Raw genomic sequence first — 24,387 nt, forward strand, 5'->3', positions numbered from 1 at the left:
CATAAAGCCTCACTGAGCCAGGGGGGTGAGGCCATACCACGCGCTCTCAAGCAAAGCATCAGCAGCCAGCCCAGCTAAGACCACCAACGCAGGCTGACAAAAGCCCAAATAAAAAAGGGACTATAGAAAGCTGCAAGGAACGATACATAGAGGAATGGAGAAGTGACAAAGAATTCCCAGAAACTCACTGTCTACCAATCACTACAGAGGGAGTACACAATGGCTCCATATCTTGAGAGGCTACACCACCACAAAGACACGCACGGCCCTGAGTCTGTACCGTCTGAGTGCCCACAGCCTGGAGATAGAGACAGGGCGCCACAGACAGACATGGAAGCCCCAGGAGGAGAGCGTGAGACTGTGCAGACAATGTGACCAGGGGGTCTTGGAGGATGAGGCCCACTTCCTGCTACACTGCAGCAAGTACGCACCTGTGAGGACTGTCCACTTCCAGAGACTCTGACCATATCCAGGATTTTACCTCCACAGATGAGGAGAGGAAACTCTACAATCCTACTGGGGGAGGAGGAAACAACCGTGCAAATAGCTGCCCGATATGTCACAGCCTGCCACCAACTGAGAGGAACCGGATACCACATGGACTGTATACCCCCAATAACCCCCTATGGACCATATATCTCAGCCCCCCATATTATCCCTTACATCCTCCACACCCTAAGGACTACATACCCCCACCCCCTATACCCTTCCCTTATTCCCACAACCCCCTCCCCATGTTAATGCTTTGTTTTGCTTTGGCAATGCTAAATGTATTTGGTCCTGCCAATAAAGCTTTTTTGGGGGATTTGGGGGACCCAGATGAGGGAGGGGGGGTCCGACCCCACTCCCCGCCGCTGTGCCCAGTCCCCCCCTTCTTGCCCGCTACCCCCTTATGTGGCGTATGCTACGCTGTGGATCGGCTAGTAAGTTATAACAGCATATGGAAGTTTGCAAAGTGAAGACATTGATGAGCTACTGAGTTATTGAAATGGTTTCTGCAGTCTCATCTGACACGTAAATGCTTTAGTCATTAATTTTTATAGATGGACAGTCACCAACTATTTGCATTGCACGTGAGGAACAAATGCACCACAACCAGATGCCTTATGGATTCCTTTGGACTAATCTGCCAAATAGTCTTCATTAAAGACGATAATCAGAGGATATGACAAAGACTAAGACTGAAGTACCGGTAAATCCATCTCATTGAATTTAAACAGTATGTTAATACAAAGATACACTCATGCAAGGTCAGTTTCTATGTAAATAATGTAACTGTTCACAATGTTTGCAACAATCATGTATTGTATAACACACGCGCACACACAGTATTGTATACCCATACATCCAGGTGACTTCTTCAAATAAAAAGCCAATAATACTAGAAAGGTGTCCCCCCAAGTTATGTCAGGTATTGTGTGTCTGGGAGACCTTAGGTCATGGCAAAGCACTAAGTCACCAATACCTAGGGAGTGTCTAACACTATCACAGGGCACTGCCTCCAGCCAAGTGAACTAAACACTGGTAATAGTAAATATCAATGTGACACCTTCAAGAGCTGAATCAATCCATGGTTCATGAGATACCATGTAGGGCCATGTGAAGACAAGAGGCTTCGGAATACAAAAGGTCTCTTATGCTGGGGATACACTGTACGTTTCTGTACCGTGTATCGACCAGCTGATAATATTCAGCTGGCCCGATCATGCCGCTCGACCCACGCCTGCTCGATTCCCGCCGGCGGACAATGGCAGGGAATAGAGCGGTGATAAGGAAGCGCCGGCGGGGACGAGCGGCAATCAATCCGCGCGCACGAGCGGGGATGCTTTGAGCCGCTGGCTCGATCCGGCGCAATAAACGAGCCGTGTATGCACGGCATAAGGCCCCATTCACACTTGAGCGTTTTGCCGGCGATTTTGGCAAAACACTGAATCGATAGCGCTTTTTAAAGTGCTAGTGTAATAATACCCTATGGGCCCGTTCTCACTTGGGCGATTTGCATTAATCGCCGGCGTTTAATGCAAAATTGCCAAACGCAAATTTGTAGCCTGCTCTATTTTCCGGCGACTGCGTTTAGTGTTATAGAAGCGCTAAACGCAAAAAATAAAATAAAAAATTTGCCAAGTGTGAAAGGCGATTTTTTCACGTTAATCGCCTAAAATCACCAGAGCAAACATGGCCATCAATGGCGAGTAGCCTTTTTCAAAATTATCTGGCAGTTTAAAGTGCAGTGTTTTCTTAAATTAAGTCTCAGCGACTAGTCACCAGCGCTAGTAACAGATACAGAAACCAACTGCTATGATTAGCGACTAGTTACTAGCACCTCAGTCACCCATGTGACATGATTATCTGCAACAGTCGGATAATCATGTGACTAACAGTCACAAGCTGCATGACCTGTATTTCAATTTATGAAATCTGGCGGTCAGATAATAGCCACTGCCTGCCAGTGTTGCTTCCTCACCATGCCCAGATTCAAAGTCAACATAAAATTATCTGTGCTGATAACGCAAAATAAATAAATAAAAACTTATTTATATTTTTATGACAGACTGCATACCTGTCCGTTAAACAAAATAAATGGAACATAAGGACAGCTTGGACACCTAAAGCATTGTGGATCTACAGACGGAGCACTAAGAACAAGGCTAATGCTTGGTAAACACAATGACATTTCTCAGCAGATTTACTGATCTTTTCAATTACCATTCACTTCTATGAGAAATTGATCAGAAAAACAATCGAAAATAAAATCTGACCTGTCAGGAAATTATCTATCTGCCAAAATATCTCATGGTGTATTCCCAAGATTAGGGACAACTGTACAAAGGTGAGGGACAAGTACAAAGGCTAAGGGGCCACTGTCATCTCTAAAAGACAGGCAAAAAGCTGACTGCATTGCAGAACACTGGAGAGCAATACGCTTCTCTCAGCTACAGCCTCTAGGCAAATCTACCTTCTGCTTTGAATTTGCATTAAGTGATACTCTCTGGGGTTTTGTATAAAACTTATCTACTGTAAAATTTCAAATAAGAATATACATATGAAAATAAAAACCAATATAATTTGTGCAATATTTATTTTCCTGTAGTGTAAAAGCTCTCCGTTAACAGCACAGAGCCAACACAGAGTTTTTGTATACAGTACAAATTAGCTGACTGGCTGTCAAGCTCTGTATATACCGTACACAGAACTATCCAGAAGCTATTTAGATCCACCACAGGACATGAACAATGACTGCAGTACTGCATCAGTTCTCTCCTGTACAGTATAAATGGATGTATCTACACCAGCATGTACAGGCTGTGCTGGTATTTACCAACAGAAGGTATAGGAGAAGCATGGAGTAAACTTGCTTCTGCTGCTCTGTAGGAGATGTAATAGACTCAACATGCATGCTGCACTGGCTGGTATGCCTGGAGGAGGGACTCAACTAAATATCTAGGGTCAAAAAGTTAAAAAATGTGATAAGCCTCAGTGTTCCTGGAAAAGCAGCTCTAGAATTCCACCACATTATACACAAACTGGGAAGATTAAGCAATAGGGGACAGAAAGTGTGGGGGTGTACCAAACATAACATAATACAGTATGTACACCTTTTTTAATGTATAAAGCTGCAACTTTAGCAGAGCCTGATCGGATCCCCTCTACTCGTGCCTGTGCAGTAAATCAGACTCGATCGGGCTTGGCCATTTCCACCACAACCCGAGCGGAAGCTGGTACTGCACCTGAGCAGGAGTGTGGATAGGTAAACATTGCCAAGTGCTGAAACCCGTACTGCGCCGGTTCGGGGACTGGCAGCGCTGGATTCCAGAGGATGAAGAGGACCAGGGGGAAGCCTCATCAGGTTCCAGAGGCAAGTACCCCATAGGGAAATTTTTTTTTTTTTTACAGGATTACTTTACACACTTGGTTTCTTTGTCCCATTCCTCAGATATCCCCATTGCTTCTCAGTCTACACATGGGAGTTCACAGAGGAAGTAAAGGTATTGGAAGGTTTTCCTAAATTTTACAATTAGCTACAATCCTTTATTTTGTCTCTGTGAAGTCTAAGAGGAATATATATGCACAGTAAGGCTAGGTTCACTCTGGTGCGCTGCATACCCTGTAAAAACAGGATTGCAACAGAGTGAAAAAGCGAGGCAAACAGTGAAGCATAAAGTACATAAAAATTATGCTTCACTGCACCTGTACATTTGCACATTATCTGAGAGAGTACTGCATGCAGTGCACTACTCCAATGGATTCAGTCACACAAGTCTGCTAATGGGCCGATGTGGGCTACCATTACAAAATAATTGCATTGAGCCATGCAATATTAATGTCCAATGCAACGCACCAGCGTGAAAGTAGCAAAGACAACCAGAGTTCAGCTATACTTTAAATTGTGAACATGGAGATCTGCTAAGGAGTGTGTTTGGAGTGAAGTTCTCTTTCTCTGTTTTCACTGTGTGGTAGGATTCAGTGAGTGGAAAATAAAGAGCAGTGACAGCCTATACTTCCTGGTGATGCTCACGATGAAAGCAAGGGCTCATCTCATTAGCTGAAGTACTTCAGATTTATTTGCAGAGCATCAATTCTGATCCATCAGATTTACCCAAACACAATCCTTTGCTGAAACTTAGGAAAACAGCAGGCTTATGCAAGTGAAGCGCCAGCCCATGGAACAAGTGCAGCACACAAATAAGTGAAGTATTATGATGTCAAGACAGAAGGAATGTGGTCCAACCTGCTATGTGCGCAGTAAGACAGGACACTCTATTGTGAAACTGGTATCTATATCTAGCAGATACCGTAGGCTGCATAGCTCACTGTCGTCACAGCTCTATTATAGCTCAGCTAACACAACTACAAAGCCAACTTTGCACTATAAACTATTTATAAACGCTCTGCACGCCTGACAGCACGGAAACTAATTAGATCTGATGCAAAGAAAACATTGTTCTTTGGGAGTTATTTGACCAATGATAGAAAGAAAAAAAAATACCTTCTGCCACTGCACTAGAGTGAAGTTGAAGTAACACAGGCGGTCCCCTACGTATAAACAGGCCTCATTTTGGGAGGTGGTTTGTGGAGTTATGGGTTCTACATACCGGTACATGTGGGTGACCTACTTTCAGAGAAGTCAGGATTTGGACACACAGTATAAACAATGGTTTATCTGTTCTTTTTAATGTGCTTCAAAACAACCTACAACAGTTTATACAAATACTGTAACGTAATAAAAATACCCGGTATGTCATATCAAAAAGGGTCATCTAGTATGCCACCGCATAGATCTAAAAACATTTACACTGCGTTCCAAATAGTTATGCTAATTGTACTCAAGTGTCAAAGCTTAAATATTTTGTTTTTCAATTAAACTCACGGATGGAATAGTGTCTCAGGGCTCTTGATCACTGAAATCAATCTTGGACACCTCTCATAACTAGTTTGCCAGGCGAGTCCGAATTAAGATCTCTCTGCTGCCGAAAAATGTGAAGTAGTTAAATGCCTTGGACGAGGAATGAAAACCTCAGATATTTCTTAAAAACTTAAGCGTGATCATCGTACTGTTAACAGATTTGTGGTTGACTTAAGAGCACACACAAGTTTGTGTAGATACAGGCAAAAATGAGGAATGATACGTTCTGCTACAGAAATACATTAGAATAATAGTGGTTGCTAAAATGCCAAATACAAAGCAGCAAACAGGTATGGTGTTTCCATTAGAACGCTGCATTTTTTTTCTTCCAAAAATCGCAATTGCCGTCCTAAATTTTAAATGCGATTGGCCTATTCAAAGTATAAAAGCACAGCAAAATTTCATTTTACAGTGATTCCACAGTGCTAATTTTCCAGCCAGTTTTCTTTTCCCTCCCATCTCATAACACACCTCAATCGCACTGTACACCCGACAGATCATGGTGGAATTGCGGTAGGAGACGATAGAAAGAAACAATGATCACATCGCAGGGGGATCATGATTTAGTGGAAAAGGGCCATTAGCCACCTCACTACACTTGAATATGTATACAAGCCTAGCCATACATCCAGTGTGAGCCTTCAGGAACAGCAGTCCACTGTGAGCCTCTGCCTCTGACACAGGAGACCTGCGCCTGCCTGTTCAGTAAGCCAGCAACTATTCAGTAGGAGACCTTGGGCAAGTCTCCCTAACACTGCTACTGCCTATAGAGCGCGTCCTAGTGGCTGCAGCTCTGGCGCTTGGAGTCCGCCAGGAGAAAAGCACGATATAAGTGTTCTGTGTTTGTTTAAGGCTACAGATGAACAAAACAGACACAGTAGAGCTTGCAACTTAAAGAGAACCAGAGGTGTGTTTAAAGAATGTTATCTGCATACAGAGGCTGGATCTGCCTATACAGCCCAGCCTCTGTTGCTATCCCAAACCCCACTAAGGTCCCCCTGCACTCTGCAATCCCTCATAAATCACACTGAGGCTGTGTTTACATCTGTAGTGTCAGTCTCAGCTGCTCCCCCGCCTCCTGCATAGCTCCGGTCCCTGCCCCGTCCCTTCCCTCCAATCAGCAGGGAGGGAAGGGATGCAGGCGGGGACTGGAGTTCTGCAGGAGGCGGGGAGAGCAGCAGACTGACACTATAGAGATAAACACAGCCAGCTCTGACAAGCTGTTTGTCAGCAGCGTGGCTGTGATTTATGAGGGATTGCAGAGTGCAGGGGGTCCTTAGTGGGGTTTGGGATAGCAACAGAGGCTGGGCTGTATAGGCAGATCCAGCCTCTGTATGCAGATAATATTCTTCAAACCCACCTCGGGTTCTCTTTAAAAATATATATCAGGACAAGCCAAAGGTCCCAGCGTGACTCAACACTCAATCATGTCTAAACTCTCTACCCACATAGGATAGGATGTATGTTTAAATGTCATCAACCAAGCCAGGAAATGTAGATAAGCATACATAGCTAACCAGCAAATCTCTAAAAATAGACTTTGTAAAATGTCACCTCAAATTCAGACAGCTTTTATGAACTGTTGAAGAATCTTGGGTAGAAAAACACAGCTAATGTTAAAAAAAAAAAAAAAAAAAAAAAAAAAAAAAGGGATGTTATTGTTTTGGAGTACCCTACTTTATATAGAATATACAGAATGATTGCACTCTTGGGAAGTTGCTCAGATATGGAACCTCACATGAAGGGTTGTAACAGAGTTCTGCGTTTCATTCTGAACAAGTGGCCTTTTCAGATCAGATTAAAGTTGTGCTTGTTTTGGAACATTCTGTTGGATAAGTGCCTGCCACTGTCTGAGGGAAGGAGCAAAACAAGTTTTACACTAACACTGTAAATACACTTGATGTGATTAGTTCAATCATGACCTGAAAAAAAAAATCCATGCATTGTAGAAAAGAAATGGAAAATATATCAACTATGAAATCTCAGTTTCAGATTATGCCTTGGTTTAAAGTGCCTAAACTATCCCATTGTATTAGACAAGCTAAATGACATTCAAATGTAAACATTACATTTCTCCCTCACCATGGGTGTATAGTATATTTTGCCTTCTTAAAAAAAAAACGTTATTTACGATAATTCAGCTTTGAAGCAAATCTGTAGTGAGAGGGAAAACAAAAGGCAGATATGCACTCTGAAAACACACCTGTTCAGACAAGCCTATAATTTGCTATAAGCAGCACTAAAGGCACACTGCCTCACCCACTAACCCCTGTGTTTCCTCCCCACTACCCTCTAGATTGTAAGCTCGCAAGGGCAGGGACCTCCTCCTAGTGTTTCTCATACTGCTGTAATTTTAACATATGCACATGTACCAACTACACATCAACTATGTATGTATTTGTATTTCTACTATTCAATGTCATGACTGTACAGTGTCTTGTAGTTCTTATGTATATTTGTTCCCCATTATTTGTTTGTACTATGTACAGCGCTACGGAAGATGTTGGCGATATATAAATAAAAAATAATAATAATACTTACCTGTGGAGAGGAAAAGCTCTGGATCCTAGTACAGAGCCTTCCCTGCATGCTCTCTGTGCCCTCGTTCAAGCACTGCCCCCTGGTGAAGGAACGCCACCTCCATGAGCCCTCACAAGGCTTTGGGAGAGTATGGAGCCGCCAGTATTCATAAGCACGCAGGGACACAAGTGCCCCCAAAGCCTTCTCAGAGCTCATGGAGGTGTACTTGACGAGTTGGCTGACTAGCTGTATGGGGGTGACCGCTCTAGAAAGAGAGGACCTAGAGGGGACAAGGACATCTCAATAGGACCCAGAGCATTCCCTCTCCATATGCACGTATCTGACTTTTTTTCCCCTTCTTACTTCAGTTTTACTTTAGGTGAGCAACTGTGGTTTCCCACAATGCACCAATCCCAAAGATGCAAATCATCTTTTTATGCCCCTAAAGTCAGGCTTACATCCAGAACCGCTGGATGTAAGCCTGAGCTTATACATTTTACAGAGCCACATCAACCCAACATCCATGTAAGCTATAGTTGCTCCCTTAGGCCTCGTTCACATTGCGTTCCGATTGCGTGGCCGTTTGAGGGTTTTTTGCCCCGATTCCCTGCGCTTTTTTACGCTTTTCTAAGCAGTTTTGCCAAGCGATTACGTTTTTTACTTCCTGACCTCAGTCAGGAAGTGAACTCCTTGAATCGGAAAAGAATAAATACGATGTATTTATTCTTAAAAACGCAAACGCTGCACAAATCGATTTTGTGAGCATTTATGTTTCTCCTATACCTTCTATTGAGGCGGAATCGCCTCAAAAATGGTCCACGCACCGCTTTACTTAACGAACAGCGCACGACCTGTGCGGATATGAACATTCTCAGTCAGTCATTCATTGCACAAGCGTTTGGTGGGCGATTTTTAAAAATCGCCTGCGTGTGAAAAAAAAAAAAAAGAACGAAACGTCTACAGTGTGAATGAGCCCTTAAAGCTGAATTATTGTAAAGACCTTCTGTCTTAAGGCAAATTAGTTGCAAAAAAATGATTAAGGTACTGTACAGTACTTTTTTTTGTACTTGGCACCCAGGATTTTTTTTTTTCAATTAAAAAAAGTATCTACTGAATTGGTTTTATCATAAACATAGGCCTAGACTGTCAATTTCATCACCAACCATTTTGATCAGTTAGCAACCACACTAGTGCGCATCTGTCCTCTTTTTATCACCACATCAATAATACAGACTGATACGCATTCCTGAAAAGTGGACAGAAGCACACTGGTGTGTTCAGGCACTATATTATGGGGCAATGCAGCTTATCCCCTGTCAAGCCCTGTAATTGTCAAGCTGGGGGGCAAATAAAGCCCTCCATCAATGGGTAATGCCAACCTATAATTCATTTATGGCAGGATCCGGTTACTTCCATACACCTATCAGTGGACCTGTTCAGCCTCCAGGATAGGTTATCTAACGATCAGGTCAATTCAAGTTTGTGAAGCATGAACAAGCATAATGTCTACTGTGACTTTCCTCTAGGACAGCAGCAAAGTCCTCTGGCTGAGTATGTTTAGTCAATTGTGCTGCTATCAATAAAAACATACTGATTACATATTAACCAGCCCCAGGGAATATGAAGTTTCATAACCTGCACACAGCCACTGAATATTTTAAACTTTGGCCATTTGGTTTAGACAAACCCCACTTGGTGTTCATACAAGTTACAATAAGCAGGACAAGCATGCTAGCACATGGGCAGTGTATGGCAACCTTCCTGCATTACAAAATGACAAGTCACAGTGCCTGGGCAGTTTGAATAGCATCTGGTTTGCTCATGCAGGAAATGGACACAGACGTAATGTGCGCAAGACTTTTTCTATATACATTTATATCTCATTTCACGTAGACACCCTTCAGTCATAACTTTAAATCCATCCTCAGTGCAGAAATGGAGCTAACCCATGCCTCTGCATTCCACCCAAATACACAGAGTGTGGTGGGAGAGTGCTCCTGTTGTCATAGCTTCCACTCCTGCTCCACCAATTAGTTTCCTCTCGTCAGCTGACGCACGCCCACATCTTGTCCAGTCCAAGTGCAGTGTGCAAGCTCCTCTGCTGCTCCCCAGATGTCATAAGCAACAGTCTTGTACCGCATCAGACAGCACAAGGTTATCGACTGCACAGTCATTTGGGCAGAAATCTTGTACAAGTGGTGGAAGGTGGTAGATGAGGTAAATGATTAGCATCAGGAAGATATTAGTGGTCAACTTAATCTAAGACATATTGTACAGTGCATGCGGCTTATGTTTCACTACCCATTAATGCACAGGAAAGCACAAGCACTGGTCAATTCTATAGACCACAGTCTTCCCAGGAAGTTTTAGACTGTGCCTTTCCCCTTGCTGTACGAATTGTAAGATGATGCAATCTGAACAGCAGTCCAAACAGATCCTCAAACTCCACCCCCAGCCCCATCACTTCTCTTTCTTATCAAAATTTTATGACTGAATTTTTAGCTACAAAAGCCTGATTTCATACCGATTACCAAGCTTCTAGCCTAGCCTAGCCTAGAGAAGGGCTTTAAGGTTTATAATATTTATTTTCTGTGCCAAATAAGTTTGATTTTGAGAACTGCAATTAAAGCAAAGAATTGCAATACAGGCAGTGTATCTCACCTTAGTTCAGCACTATAAATTAATAAAACAAATGCAAAGTATTCAGTTTTAACCTTTATACCGCTGTCCTATCACCCATCTAATGTGCACACAACCAGTTTACTCATGCTATGACTAAAGAGTGCTCTGCATATAAAATTACATGCATAAGCAAATTCTGCCCAACCCAGCAGCAAGACTTCAGCTACACAAAGTAAATCCAGACTAAGGCTTCTTGCACACTGCAAGCGATTCCGATTCCGCTTTTTAATCAGTTTTTACATCAGATTCAGATTTGCAGTGTGCAGGGAGCAAACTGCAAATCTGAATCGGAATCGGAAGTAAAAACAGATTAGCGGAATCTGAATCGGAATCGCTTGCAGTGTGCAAGAGGCCTAATTGTTACATTATCATGAGCCAAGCTTATGGTCCTAAAAGGGCACCATTTGCTTTATTCCCAATCTACATTGCTCCCGATTATGTCAGCAAGAAAACTTTATAGGTGTTCCCGGGTGTCTCTGGCCTCCTCTGCTGTGATCTGCTATGACCATTTGCCTCACTTGATATAATTTGGTCTATCTGGGGACTTTTAAAATACAACTGAACTGAGAGGGATATGGATGCTGCCATATTTCTTTCCTTTTAAACAATACCAGTTACCTGGCCTTCCTGCTGATCATATGCCTTCAACACATTTAGCCATAGACCCTGCACAAGCTTGCAGATCAGTCGGCTTGTTTCAGGGCTGTGATTCAGATGCTACTCCAGCCAAAGATCAACAGGATGCCAGGCAACTGGTACTGTTCATCTTCCTCCCAGTTTAAGTGTACTTTAAAGACGCTCCCACATCTTGGTGGCACTCGCTCATCTGGCATCCTACCTTCACCATAGGGCAGTACATGCTGCTTGGCTGGGAGCTGAGCAGCGTACCTCTATGGAAATTGCTCCAAAAACGCCTGCACTAAATGTGTAACAGAACTCCATGTCTGTACCAGGCTAGACATAATAGTGCAGCCATACAAAAAGAAGAAGAGATAGCCAGCCACATATTTAGGACACTAGCGCTACATGGTGCACAGTTTGACTGGTTCATAGCCAATGTTACAGCAGTCTTGTAGTGTAACTAAACAAAAATGAGCAATTTCCCTTCATAAAGACATTTCCATACACATCTTTTATTGTACCCTGAAGCTCCTTGCAGGCTATTTTAACTGTTGGGTCTTTCTGTAAGCTGCATAAATAATCAGGTAGTAGCACAGTCCAGCCTTTATCTTACGCTATATTACAAACAATCTCCTATCAGGGGACTTCAGTGGGAAGATAATCCTTTTAGCTTGACAGCAAGTGTCAAATCATTCAGGAGTATTAAATCTTTATGTAAAGTAATTTCCAAAATTCCAACAGCTCCCATGAAACAGACAATGGACTGTACAGTTCTGTGCAGCAAGATGGGTAGACACTGTGGAATAACACTATAATGTAGTTTAGTTATGTATATCATAACACATACGGACTCAAGTGAGGGGGATGTTAATTCAGGTCTGTTTAAGGCGTGTGTAGTGTCCTTCAAATGCAAGTTCCTGTAAACACAGGGACTGGCGTGTGAGTAGTTCTATGTGCTTTAGATATTAGGACTATATAAATACTGCGATTATACAGCATATGATACTGATTATAAATGTGCACGTGAACGGGTCACCTTATACAAGGTGACTTACATAAGCATGTACAAAGCAAACAGTATTGTTTCTATTGTTTCCACCCCACTACCCTCTAGAGTGTAAGCTTGCAAGGGCAGGTAACACCCCATCTACACGATACGATTCTTTGTGCGATTCGATTACGATTCAATTTACGATCCAATTAAATCCGACATGTCCGATCGGGATTCGATTCAATTCGCCATTGTTTTGCAATGGCAAATCGAATTGAATCCCGATCTGACATGTTGGATTTAATCGGATCGTAAATAGAATCGTAATCGAATCGCACAAAGAATCGTATTGTGTAGATGGGGCTTTACTCCTTTCATCGTTTGTTATTTTGCTGTACTTTATCATATGAATGTGTACCATTTCATAATATCTCAATCCACACATTAACTATTTATGTATTTTACTAGTGTTAGGCCCGGTTCACATTGGCGGTCTGAGCCAAAATGATCCGGTAATCTGATCCGGTCTCCGCTTCACCGGATCCGGATGGCTCAGTCCGTGGCCCGGTTCACATAGTGAAAACGGATCTGATCAATGATTGATCGGATCCGTTTTCACTCAGCAAATACATACCTAATTTTCAGTAGTAGACGGCGGTAGAGGCTTCCTCTTCTTCTGCTGTGACTACACAGCGCGTCATGTGACTAGTCACATGACGCGGAAGACGCCAGAAACCTCTACTGTAGGCTACTACTAAAAATTAGGTATGTATAAACCCTCCCTCACCCACCCACTGCCTGGCTGCTGCACCCTACCGTCGCTAGATTCACGTTGGCCCATGCCCCCATCCCCCGTGGAACGTTCAGTTTCTTCACTAGTGTGAAGAAAATATTCCGGTCCACTGATCTAAAAAATGCTGCAGGCCCTAATTTTCCGGACCGTTCTGCCTAGCGCAGCGGATCCGGACTAAAAATTCTGCAGCATTGGGGCAATGGGAAACGGAACGATCCGCACCAACGGACGCATGTGAATGGATCCATAGGTTAACATTGGATCCATTCACATCTGTTCCGTTTGTACAGTATACGTTCTGGTTCTGATCCGCAAAAAAACGATAATGTGAACCGGGCCTTACTGGATGTCATGATTGGGTCTTAAACTTCTCATGTATACATGTTCCCCAATATTTGTTTTGTACTATGTACAGCACAATGGAAATGGAAGATGTTGGAGCCAAATTAATAATAATAATAATAATAATAATAATAATAATACATATGTTCAATGAAGATGAGAAATGCTGGTGTAAAAACTGTTTCTTTCAACAATGTGTCAGCAGTGAGACAGCGATTGCAAAACAGAGGGAGTTTCACATGACTACCAAATCTGCAGATGAATGCGATAGAATCAGAAATGATTAAAAGGAAAAACATTCACACCCCACACTAAGATCCTGTACTCAGCCCATGTCACCGCGCTGCTTGCCAGTGAATAAACTGGAACATGAGCATTGCTCATACAACTTGACATTTGAGATAAAATTTCATTAAAAGAATGGTGTGCAAAATCGAAGAAATATGCCAAGTCAACACTATATGTGCCATTGTCTACTCTAGGTAAGCGTCATAATGTAAAGTTATGTAGAAACACTGGATTTTCACTTAAAGTGGACCTGAACTCTTGCACAGGATAGATGGAAAACCGTGAACTCCACCCTGTATGTATTTAGAGAGTTTAGCCTGTCTGATTCCCCCTCATCTGTGACTAATCACAAGGCTGTGTCAGCTCAGGAATATAGTCAGCCTGGGCAGAGCAGCTAATTTGTAAACACAGGATGTTAACCTTATGTCTGCTTCCAAGAAAGCAGGAAGTAAACATACTGCAGATTGATTGCAGGATTTGTATCAGCTGTAATAAAGAAATGTTTTTCTGTAAAGGTTATTATGCTGCTGCTTATCTTTTAGAGCAGAGAGGAAATTCTCAGTTCAGGTCCAAGATTTTGTGCACGCCATATATAATGTGCATGTAAGCTGTGAGGTGGGTGGAGTACAATCTTCCCAGGGATTAGGCACATTAAAGTTATGGCGGTATTAGGGTGCATACACACATCCAATTTTGATTGGCCAATCATTGGTCAATTTTACCACTTCCATGTAGTATGTGAGCATATCTACACTGTTCATACTATGTAAAATCTGCTGGCCCTCAAACTACACGGAGGTGATAAAATTGGTCAGTGATTTGCCAAGCTAAAATGTATATCTATATACACCCTTATCCACCAATACAGTCTGAGCATCTATCTCATTGTCCAGCCCCCAAGAAATTCAAACTTCCTGAGGAATTTGTCACTGGAATCAATCATTCATGATCATACTGGCTACAAATCTAGTGTGTGTACAAGTATCCCATTGTGACTGACAATGTCATTACCCATTTCCACTTCTGTACACTTGTGATATATATTAGTTGTAGGAACCACACAATACAGCCATGTGAAAGCAGCACTTTGTGTCAAATATGGCTTTATTTATTGTTTTACATATTCGGTCATGTGGCTTGAAACGTCCAAGTGAAGGCAATTACACTACACATGGAACATGTACATATATCACCTAAACAATCTCTTGTGATCACTGAGTGAAAATGTACGATATGTGCTTACTACCAAGCAGCATGTTCTCTCCTATAGATAAGTCAAGAGGAGGAAGAGTAGGAAATATCCCAAACTATAGAAAAAGTCTGGATTTTCCACCTGAACAGACTGCTAGGGCGGATGTCAAGGGACACTAGTACACAGTAGACCATCCCCTGAAAGGATCGCCAAACGACTGTTTTGGCTTACTAAAGAATAGCATTTATATCTGATCTAAATGTCCAATCAGGACAATCAATAGAAAAAATTTATTATTTGTCTAGCTCTAAAGATGGGTACTGGTGATGGTCAATGTCTAGGAGAACTAATTGAGAAGCATGTGATTTGTTTGATCAACTGAGGGCTGGTTCGAACGGAAGTCTGCGTGGCATTAGCCGTCGCGGTTGGCCGCCCCCTGGAAGCTACATGTTGCTTCCAGGGGCAGCTCGAACGCTAGCGAAAATCGGGACCCGAACGCCGCGATCATGTAAACGCGCGCAAAAGCTCGGTGTAAACGCTCCCATTCACTTGAATGGGAGCGTTTACCGTGACGTTCCGAACGCTTGCGGTGAATGCTCTGCAAGCGTCCATCTGAACCAGCCCTAATAGGATGTGATCACACCATGCTTTAGTACTTGAGCAAGACTAGCAAATCATAGACTTAAGGTGCCCATACACTCGTCAGATTGGCAGCAGACAGATAAGAAATGCATCTGATGATCTATCTGATGCGTTTTTAGAACATTTTTTACCAGGATAGAATTCCAATAGATTTCAGTTTGAAATCTGTTGAAATTCGATCTGATGGCATTTTTTTGCCATCAGATTTCCATTAAGGCCAATGCAAACTGATAAGCAATCTCATCAGATCGACCTAAATTTTCCACCCTGCTAGTTCGATGGAAATCCATCGAAATCGATCGAAATCGGCCGTCGATCGGTCGATTGGCCAACCGATTTGCGATCGATCGATCGATCGATCGGTCGGCCAGAAAATCGGCTGAGTGTATGGGCTGCTTTACACATCTATCACCTGACCAAGCTGATCACATGCTTCTCCATAGGTTCTCCTAGACACGACCATCACTACTGGGTACACACGTCAGATAAAAATGCTTACAAAGCAAGGAATTAATCTGCCGCATATGTTTGTCAGGAAGGTTTGAACAATGTATCGTTCTAAAGATGCCATACAGATGCAAATGATCAGGTCATGCAAAAGACCCAAAGAAATGCTTCTGTAGTCCACTTCTCTCTTTTTCAAGCATGAGCTATGCACACAAGTAAAAGTGGACTTGAACCTTTGCACAGGACAGAAGGAAAACAGAGAGAAATGCACCCTGTGTGTATTTAGAGAGTTTAGCCTGTTTAATTCCCCCCCCTCGTTTGCGTCTAATCACAAGTTGTAATTTGATCTCTCCTGTGTCACCTGACTGCCACGGCAGATAAGATCATCTGAAAGCACAGGATGTCAACAATATGTCTGCTTCCATGAAAACATGAAATAGAAACAGTGCAGATTTATTGCAGAATTTGGATCAGCTGTAACAAAGAAATGTTTTCATTTAGGTTATTGGGCTTTATTCACAATCACACATGTGGTAAGAAATGTTATACCGCTCTATTACCGGCAGTGATAATTTCCGCATTTTTCCTACATTCACTAAAAATTTTCTGCATGTGGAAACAATGCCTAAAAATACATGGGAAACATGCGTATTTATGTAGTAAACATGCGGAAGCAATACGTAAAAAAAGTGGCATAAAAAAAAAAAAAAATTCCAGCAAACAGCGCTCAAGGCTGAAAACTCCTTTTAAGTCAACGGGAAGCGAAATATATCACCAAGTACTTGTAGGTGATATAAAATCGGTAGTTAAGTCAAATAATGCGCCCCTTTTTCTTTGCAAATTTCATTTTTTTGCAGCAATTACCGACTTTTGCGTACTTTTACCATTACTTTTCCCCGCATGCGGGAAAAGTATGCGCACAATTTTACGCATGCGGTAAATGACCATGCATAAAATTGTGTGAATGTCAAGATGGTCTTATTTCAGTCAGGAATTTACCGCAACTGCATTAGCGCATGTGAAAAATGATTGTAAATTGAGCCCATTATGCGGTTGCGTATCCTTTAGAGCAGATTGGAAGTTCTGAGTTTGAAATATCTGACGATCTAATACACAAAATATATCTTTGAAGATATTTTGCAAACTGTATTTTATAAAGGATGATCAGCAGATCAATCCTTGATAGTTCATGTTCCAAAGATTGCATGTGTGTATGCAGCTTTATTCTAACAACTCCCAACAAAGTCTTTTAAAAGTGATTATTTTTTACTTTTCCTACTCAATAAACCTTAAACAACCCTGCCTCAGTGACAGCACACAAAATACTTGTGTCTAGAGTGCTTCAATAAAAAAATATTATAATAGAATAAAAGTTTGAGGTTTTTCATATCCATCATTTGCCTGATAAAACCTGGAATACCGACACAGCACTTTCCCAACTCAAGCATTCCATCAGTTTTCTCACAGGAGAGGTTTTCACACATTTCCAATAATAAAAAAAAAGTCTAAGTTTAAGATTACTTTACTTCTAAGTACTTTAACATTTTCTAGGTGGTGAAAAACTTATAGATCCAGAAGCTAAGAGAGCATCTCCTGTGAGACAACACAAGAAAAAGCTGTAGTTTGGAGTCAGGGCCAGAATGCCACCAGGCCAGCAGCAAGCATCTGTCCCCAGCTGGGAGCCAGCGTAGTGATGGTGATGTGTGGAAACATGCACCTGTTCCCAGGAGCTATGAGCTCTCAGGTTACCCCCTCCACCTGCCTCCTGGGATACTCACTGAACTTTTCTCCTGTTCCTGGTCTGGTGCAGATCCCACAGGTTGAGGTCCACCTGGCCCAGGAACTTGTCCATCCCCACCAGGGCCCGGTGCATGACAATGACCCGCACGGTGCAGCGCTCCTGGTTGTCATTGTGGAGCAGCGGCACTTCGAATGTAGCTTCCTCCTTCCACACCGGCGCCACGCTCTTCTCGGACACGGTGGTGGAGTACTTCTCCTTGCCCAGCTGGATGATGGCGTAGGCATCATTGGTACCGGCTTTGCCCTTTGACCTCAGCCCCTTGGCTTGTAGCACGGTGACCTGGACGTGTGTAGGGAACCAGGTCTGCGACTGCTGGGCGAGAGACATGGCGCCGTCCGTCACCTGCCGAGTTATGAGAAGAGGGCGGCGAGCGCTGCTTACATATATTATGGGCAGCGGCAGCGCACAGGTAGGCGGCGCTCCACTCCCCACAGCTCAACCTGCTGCTGCACTGGCATTGCACGGTCGCTTAGGAACGACGGGCTCGGCGAGACATGTGATAGCTACGCCAGCCAATCGCTAGCGGGATGCAGCTCCGGCGAACACCTTGTCGTCAAACAACTTTATTGACTGTCGGACCAGTTTCGGCTCAGGACATGGTGCTCACTTGGCTGACTGAATTGTTGGCAAACAGTGAAAAGGCGCTTGTTAAAACTGACCTAAAGTTATAGCAAAACAAAACAAGTGAAGCTGCAGGATGTTTATGGAGGAAACCAGACAGACAGGTTTATGTACAGAGCATGCAGGCCATGACCTGGGGGTGTGCTGTTTGTCGGAGAAGGAGGGGGATATAGAATGTACAAATTGAGAGGCAGGGGTACTGGCAGAAACGTGGGATGGCAAAATAGTTTTTCTTGTGTAACCAGTGTAATTACTGGTTTCTTTTTGTGTCATTTTAATTAAGGAAAATATTTGCAGGTTATTAAAGAAAATGTGATGAGCATTAAGCTATGTACCCAACTCGCTATCGTTTCCGCGATATTGCAGCTTGGGCACAGGGGCACAACCATGCGAACCGTCGCTTAGTGTCACGCGGCAAAAACAACCGTCACTGTGGATCAGATCTTTAAGATCCCCGACGACTCACGCGCAAAGTACCACAATCACTAGAAGTTTCATTCATTTGAGCATGTTGCGTGACCTCGCGCTTAATACACCGGCAGGAAAAGGCACCGCTGATGACTGTCGTCAAGGGGACGTCGCTGGACACGTTGGGTGGTGAGTATGGAGCTTAATAAGGTTGTTACAGTCAGTCAGATGATGAGGGGATGCACAAGCACAGTAGTATCCACTTGTATTAGGAAAGAGAATGTTCAGGACTTATTTTGGGATATTTGAGTAGGTGGAAAAGATTCGATTTACTTACCTGGGGCTTCATCCAATCTATAAGGTCCCTCGCTATAATTATGCTGCCCTCCAGGGTGCGGCTGTCTCTTCCGAAAGATCCCTGACCACAGCTCTCTAGATCTGTGCCTGTGAGATCTGCGTTAGATTCCTGCAGCACGCACCTGAATCCCACATGCACAGCAAGGCTTAGCGTTTTGAGACGCATCTTCGCAGCACAATGGGAGCCTCAGCCGAATTAGAAATGGCCGCGGCCCCTTGTGAGAACTGACCCTATCTGTCCCTCAGAGGTGCTCACAACCTAATCTTTACCAAAGTCACATGCTCAATGTTCTCTAGGATCTATTTAATGCTGGGAATACACAATGAGTTTTTTGGCAGATAGATGGGTCCAATCTGATTTTGATCGTTTTTCTGATCGATTTCCTTATAGAAGTGAATGGAAAACGATTGGAAAATTGATCAGCCAGTAAATCTGCCAAAATAACTCATTGTGTATTGCCACCATGTGGGGGGGGGGGGGGCATTAAATTAAACTATTAAAGTTAGACAATTACCGTTAAAGGGAACCTAAACTGAGATGGATATGGATGTTTCCTTTTAAACAATACCAGTTGCCTGGCAGTCCTGCTGATCTCTTTAGCTGCAGTAGTGGCTGAATCACAGACCTGAAACAAGCATGCAGCTAATCCAGTCTGACTTCAGTCAGAGCACCTGATCTGCATGCATGTTGAGGGGCTGTGGCTGAAAGTATTAGAGACACAGAATCAGCAGGAGAGTCAGGTAACTGGGATTATTTTAAAAGGAAAAATCCATATCCTTCTCAGTTTAGGTTCACTTTAACTATTACATTTTACCAATTGAAATTAACTATGTAGTCTTGTCACTAACTGTCCCTCAGGGGGGCTCACAGTCTACCTACTATAGTCACATGTCCATTGTTGTCTAGGGACAATGAAGTGGGACGTCAATTATCTGCATGTTTTTGGGATGGGTGAGAAAGCTGGAGTGCCCATAGGAAACTCATACAGACATGGAGAATACATACAAACTCTGTTTTGTTCCCCTTCCCCCAGATAGGAGCATTGAGTGGCATGTGTCTCCCTCTCCTTCAATAGCAAAATTGACTGGCATTTGCCCACCCTTCCCCCAGATAGCAGCATTTCAGTTGAAATAATAAAAGTGGTCATTTTGTGCCCTGTTAGTTATTAAGGGTTACAAGTTAAAAAAAAACCAAAAATCCCACACGATGCATGAAAAAGTACAGTTCAGGTTCAGTTCAGGTTCCTGGCAAGTTTGACATTTCAGCTGTGTTGCTATTATTGCAGCAATAACTTTTTCTTAACTTAGGACATCTAAGTGAAAGACATACAGTATAAGGTGAACATTGCAGGGCCTTTTATTCACGGATGCTACTTTTTAACAAAAAGAAGTCATAGAGACAGCGTGCAACATGGAAGCACCCATAATGACATATCAACTCAGCGAAAAAATCAAAACAACAGTCCACAGGGTAAGAATGTTAAGTTAGACAACCAATGAAACGTAAAGCATCAACTATTGAGATCCGAGCCAAGAGGACCGAACAGGTTTGTGAGCATATGTACAAGAGGAAATAAACATTCCCAAAAAAGTCTGCATATACTAAAATTGATAAAGCCACAAAGCCAGTCAAGGAGAAAGTGCGTAGCACCTCCTTCCCACTACCTAGACCAACATACAGAAGCCTGTGATTGGCATATGTTCTTAGTTACTTTCCTAAGAGTAAAACAGAGATTAAGGAAATAAGGTACAGAGAGAGAAAACGGGGGGAAAAGGGTCAGGGGACAACATGGACAACACTTGCGCCAATGGAGAAGGATTAGAGTAGACAGACAGGAGAACCATGGTCAAGAATCCAAACCACAAACCCTGCTAATGTAGCACTATGATTAAAGAGAGGCAAAAAACAACTGAGCGTATCAGAGGCAGTATTTACAAGAGAGACATCTCAGGCCATACCCATCACAGCTCTATACTCGTCAGACTCTAAGAACATGTGCCAATGATTCCATTTGACATATTAATTTAAGCTCATTGAAGCACTCACAGTTAGAGAGCTGCCGTGATTTCCAATGTCTAGCTATAAGTACACGAGCAGCCTGGATAAGATTCTTTTTCAATGATTGCTTACAAGGAAACCAAGGTGAGAGGGATAGGGAGGCTACCATATTTATTTCCTTTTAAATATACCAGTTGACTGGCAGTCCTTCTGCTCATTCTGCTCAGTAGTGTCTGAATTACACACCTGAGACAAGCATGCAGCTAATTTGTCATATTTGTGTGAAAAACACTTGGGGCTTGATTCACTAACCGGCGCTAAGTGTTAGCGCCAGTGTGAAAACCCACTTTGTGCCCCCTAAGTAGCTTTGCGCGTACTAACAGTCACGCAAAGCTACTTCGCGCACAGCCCCGCTCAGTGCGCGCGCATTGCGGGTAATAGTGCGTGGTGCGATGTTAACGTCGCACCCGCTGCCCTGTAAACCCGGTGCGACGAAAACGGCGCATCGGGTGCCCCCGAAATTGCGCGTCAATGTGCCGCTTCAGGTGGCACCCGATGTGCCGTTTTGTTTACAGGGCAGTGGGTCCGACAATAACGTCGCACCGAGCACTATTACTGTGCAGCCGCACTGCGCGCAATGTGGGTGGTCCTGTGGGCGCAAACCACCTAACGCTGTGATTTGCGCCTACAGGACCACCCACATTGCGCGCATTAAGGCCTCCTAACCGGTTTAGCACAGGTTAGTGTATCAAGGCCTTGTTCTGCATGCTTGTTTAGGGTCAGAGGCAACAAATATTAGAGGCAGAGGATCAGCAGGACAACCAGGCAATGCATTGTTTAAAAGGAAATAAATATATCCGCCTCCATATGTCTCTCACCTTGAGTTCCCTTTTTACATTTCTTAATAAGTTTTCTGGTATTTTGTAAAAGATAGTACGGGGGTCACTCACGGGATCACCATCCATGAGAATTTTAATATATTTTTGGACCTCTCTCCAAAAAGGCCTATCAGGAAATTCCGTTCACCGTTCACCCCCACTCCTCCAGCACAAAGGATTAGCATTAGGAAACATTCTATGAAGTTTGCTACAACTAAGATACCACTCGGTTAAAATTTTGTAGTTGGATTCTATCCTAGACAATACAACAGAAACTGGAGGAGCACTCATACATAAGGAGGAGCTGATGTGTGCCCAAGCCTTAGATCCCAGTATCCTCAGAATCCTGAAAATAGTATGCAGAAAAAGGCTGGCACCACACAAAAATAGGAAAATTAAACAACATGGTCAAAAAGTAGGCTCTGGCCGCCAGACCCTACTTTTTGACCATGTTGTAATTTTAATGACTGACAAATACAGAGCTAATTTTTTACTTTTCCTATTTTTGTGTGGTGCCACACAATTAACTTTTAAGCATTTTACAATTGAAAAAGTACCTAAAAGTTGGGGGGAAAAAAGTACTATAAAAATTATTTTGAGCATTTTCTTGCTTGCTGGTTGTTTAAAAATAATTTTATGACAAGCTGTGAAAATATCACCCAGGAGAAAACTCAGGGGGAAAAAGTGAATTGCATATGGGCCAGGATTTCTGCTGTTTGGCCAGCAGGTGGATTTCCTAGTTGTTTTCCACCTCCCAGTTCGACACTGTACAGTAGCAATTGGTATATTAAAAACAAGGATTTTTTGATCATTTCATCACCATCCTAGACAAAGGGATTCAAACTGGTTGAATGAGCCTTATAGCTGACCTCTTCTGCCTAAAAGGACGTTAATTTAACACCTAGGAAACTGAAGTGGTTAATTAAATAAAACACACAAATCTGTTTTTAAGTCTTGATTCAAATATTGATCTTCTTTTCTTGGTGTTTTACTTGCAGTCCGCACTTGTCACATCTATGGCCAAGGATATACTGTATTTATTTATTTATTTATTGTATTTATAAAGTGCCAAGTTATTACGCAGTGCTGGACATTGGTTAAAGAGAATCTGTATTGTTAAAATCACACAAAAGTAAACATACCAGTGTGTTAGGGGACATCTCCTATTACCCTCTGTCACAATTTCACCGCTCCCCGCCACATTAAAAGTAGTCAAAAACTGTTTTAAAAAGTTTGTTTATAAACAAACAAAATGGCCACCAAAACAGGAAGTAGGTTGATGTACAGTATGTCCACACATAGAAAAATACATCCATACACAAGCAGGCTGTATACAGCCTTACTTCTGAATCTCAAGAGATCACTTGTGTGTGTTTACCTTCTGTCCCCAGCTTCTCTCATCATGCACTGAACATTACAGGCTTCCTGCAGACAGCTCTGCCTATGTCGTTAATTCCTTAGTATGTGACAGACCAGCTCCTTTCACAGCCTCCAGAGGAGGATTTTTATCCAGCTCTCTTCTATCACTGATAAGATAGCAGAGAAGCTGCTGGCTTATGTAAATAAAACACACACTGGAGTGTGCATAGAGGAACAGTTCAACACTGAAGAACTTGGCAGCCTTCCAGACACAGGCCGACAAGTCTGACAGGGGAAAGATACATTGATTTATTACAGAGATGGTTATAGTAGAAAGAGCTGCAGCAAGCCAGATCACATTAGAATAGGTTTAGGAACTTGTAGGATGGTAGAAAAAACGTTGTAATTTTTGTTACAGAGTCACTTTAAGGTTACAGACAATATTTAGGGGTGACATACAGCAATATGACAATACAGGAATACAAGAAAGACCAAATCATGCAGCACAGTATGAGTACCAGGTAATGCTTAGTCAGTCACTGGATGGGAGCATGGAGATTAGGCAAGTCGAGTTCACTCAAGAGTTCACTCAGATCCATAGGATGGGTGTACGGTAATGGAGGTCCGTGAACAGGTAGGAGACACAAGGAGGAGGATCCTGCCGAAGGCTTACAATCTAGAGGGAGAGGCAGGGACACAAAAGGTAGGGGACCAGAGTTCAGCTGCGGGTTTAGAGCACCAGTGAAGGGGGGTAGGCCAGAGTTAAAGCAGAATATAACCCAGAATTTCTTCTTTGCTCTAATAGATTATTGACAGCATATTATATAAAACCAGCATTTTTTTTTTACTAGAACATCATTCAAAGGGTTAACACAGGCTTTAGAAGCTTCAATGCCTTCAGAGCTGGCCGCTTCCGAAAGTTAAACAATGTAATCTTGTGTTTACTTAAATGTATCAAGTGTGGAATGTGACACATTCTCTGACTGTGCAGAAGCTGGTGGACACAGAGAGAGAGTCAAACCATGTCTGCCTGAATGAATGA

General features: G+C 42.8%; 1 protein-coding gene across 1 annotated transcript in view; it reads right to left on the minus strand.

The window, feature by feature from the left end:
• RAB11FIP1 (RAB11 family interacting protein 1) overlaps positions 1–18,184 on the minus strand; it is a 50,981-nt gene extending 32,797 nt beyond the window's left edge. The window contains exon 1 of the mRNA XM_068274962.1: positions 17,701–18,184. Within this exon, the coding sequence (XP_068131063.1) occupies positions 17,701–18,050 (350 nt within the window). The 5' untranslated portion in view covers positions 18,051–18,184. The remainder of the gene's footprint in view (positions 1–17,700) is intronic.
• Positions 18,185–24,387: the final 6,203 nt, after the last annotated feature.

This window comes from Hyperolius riggenbachi, chromosome 3 (genome assembly GCF_040937935.1).
Source record: "Hyperolius riggenbachi isolate aHypRig1 chromosome 3, aHypRig1.pri, whole genome shotgun sequence".
Lineage (NCBI taxonomy): Eukaryota > Metazoa > Chordata > Amphibia > Anura > Hyperoliidae > Hyperolius > Hyperolius riggenbachi.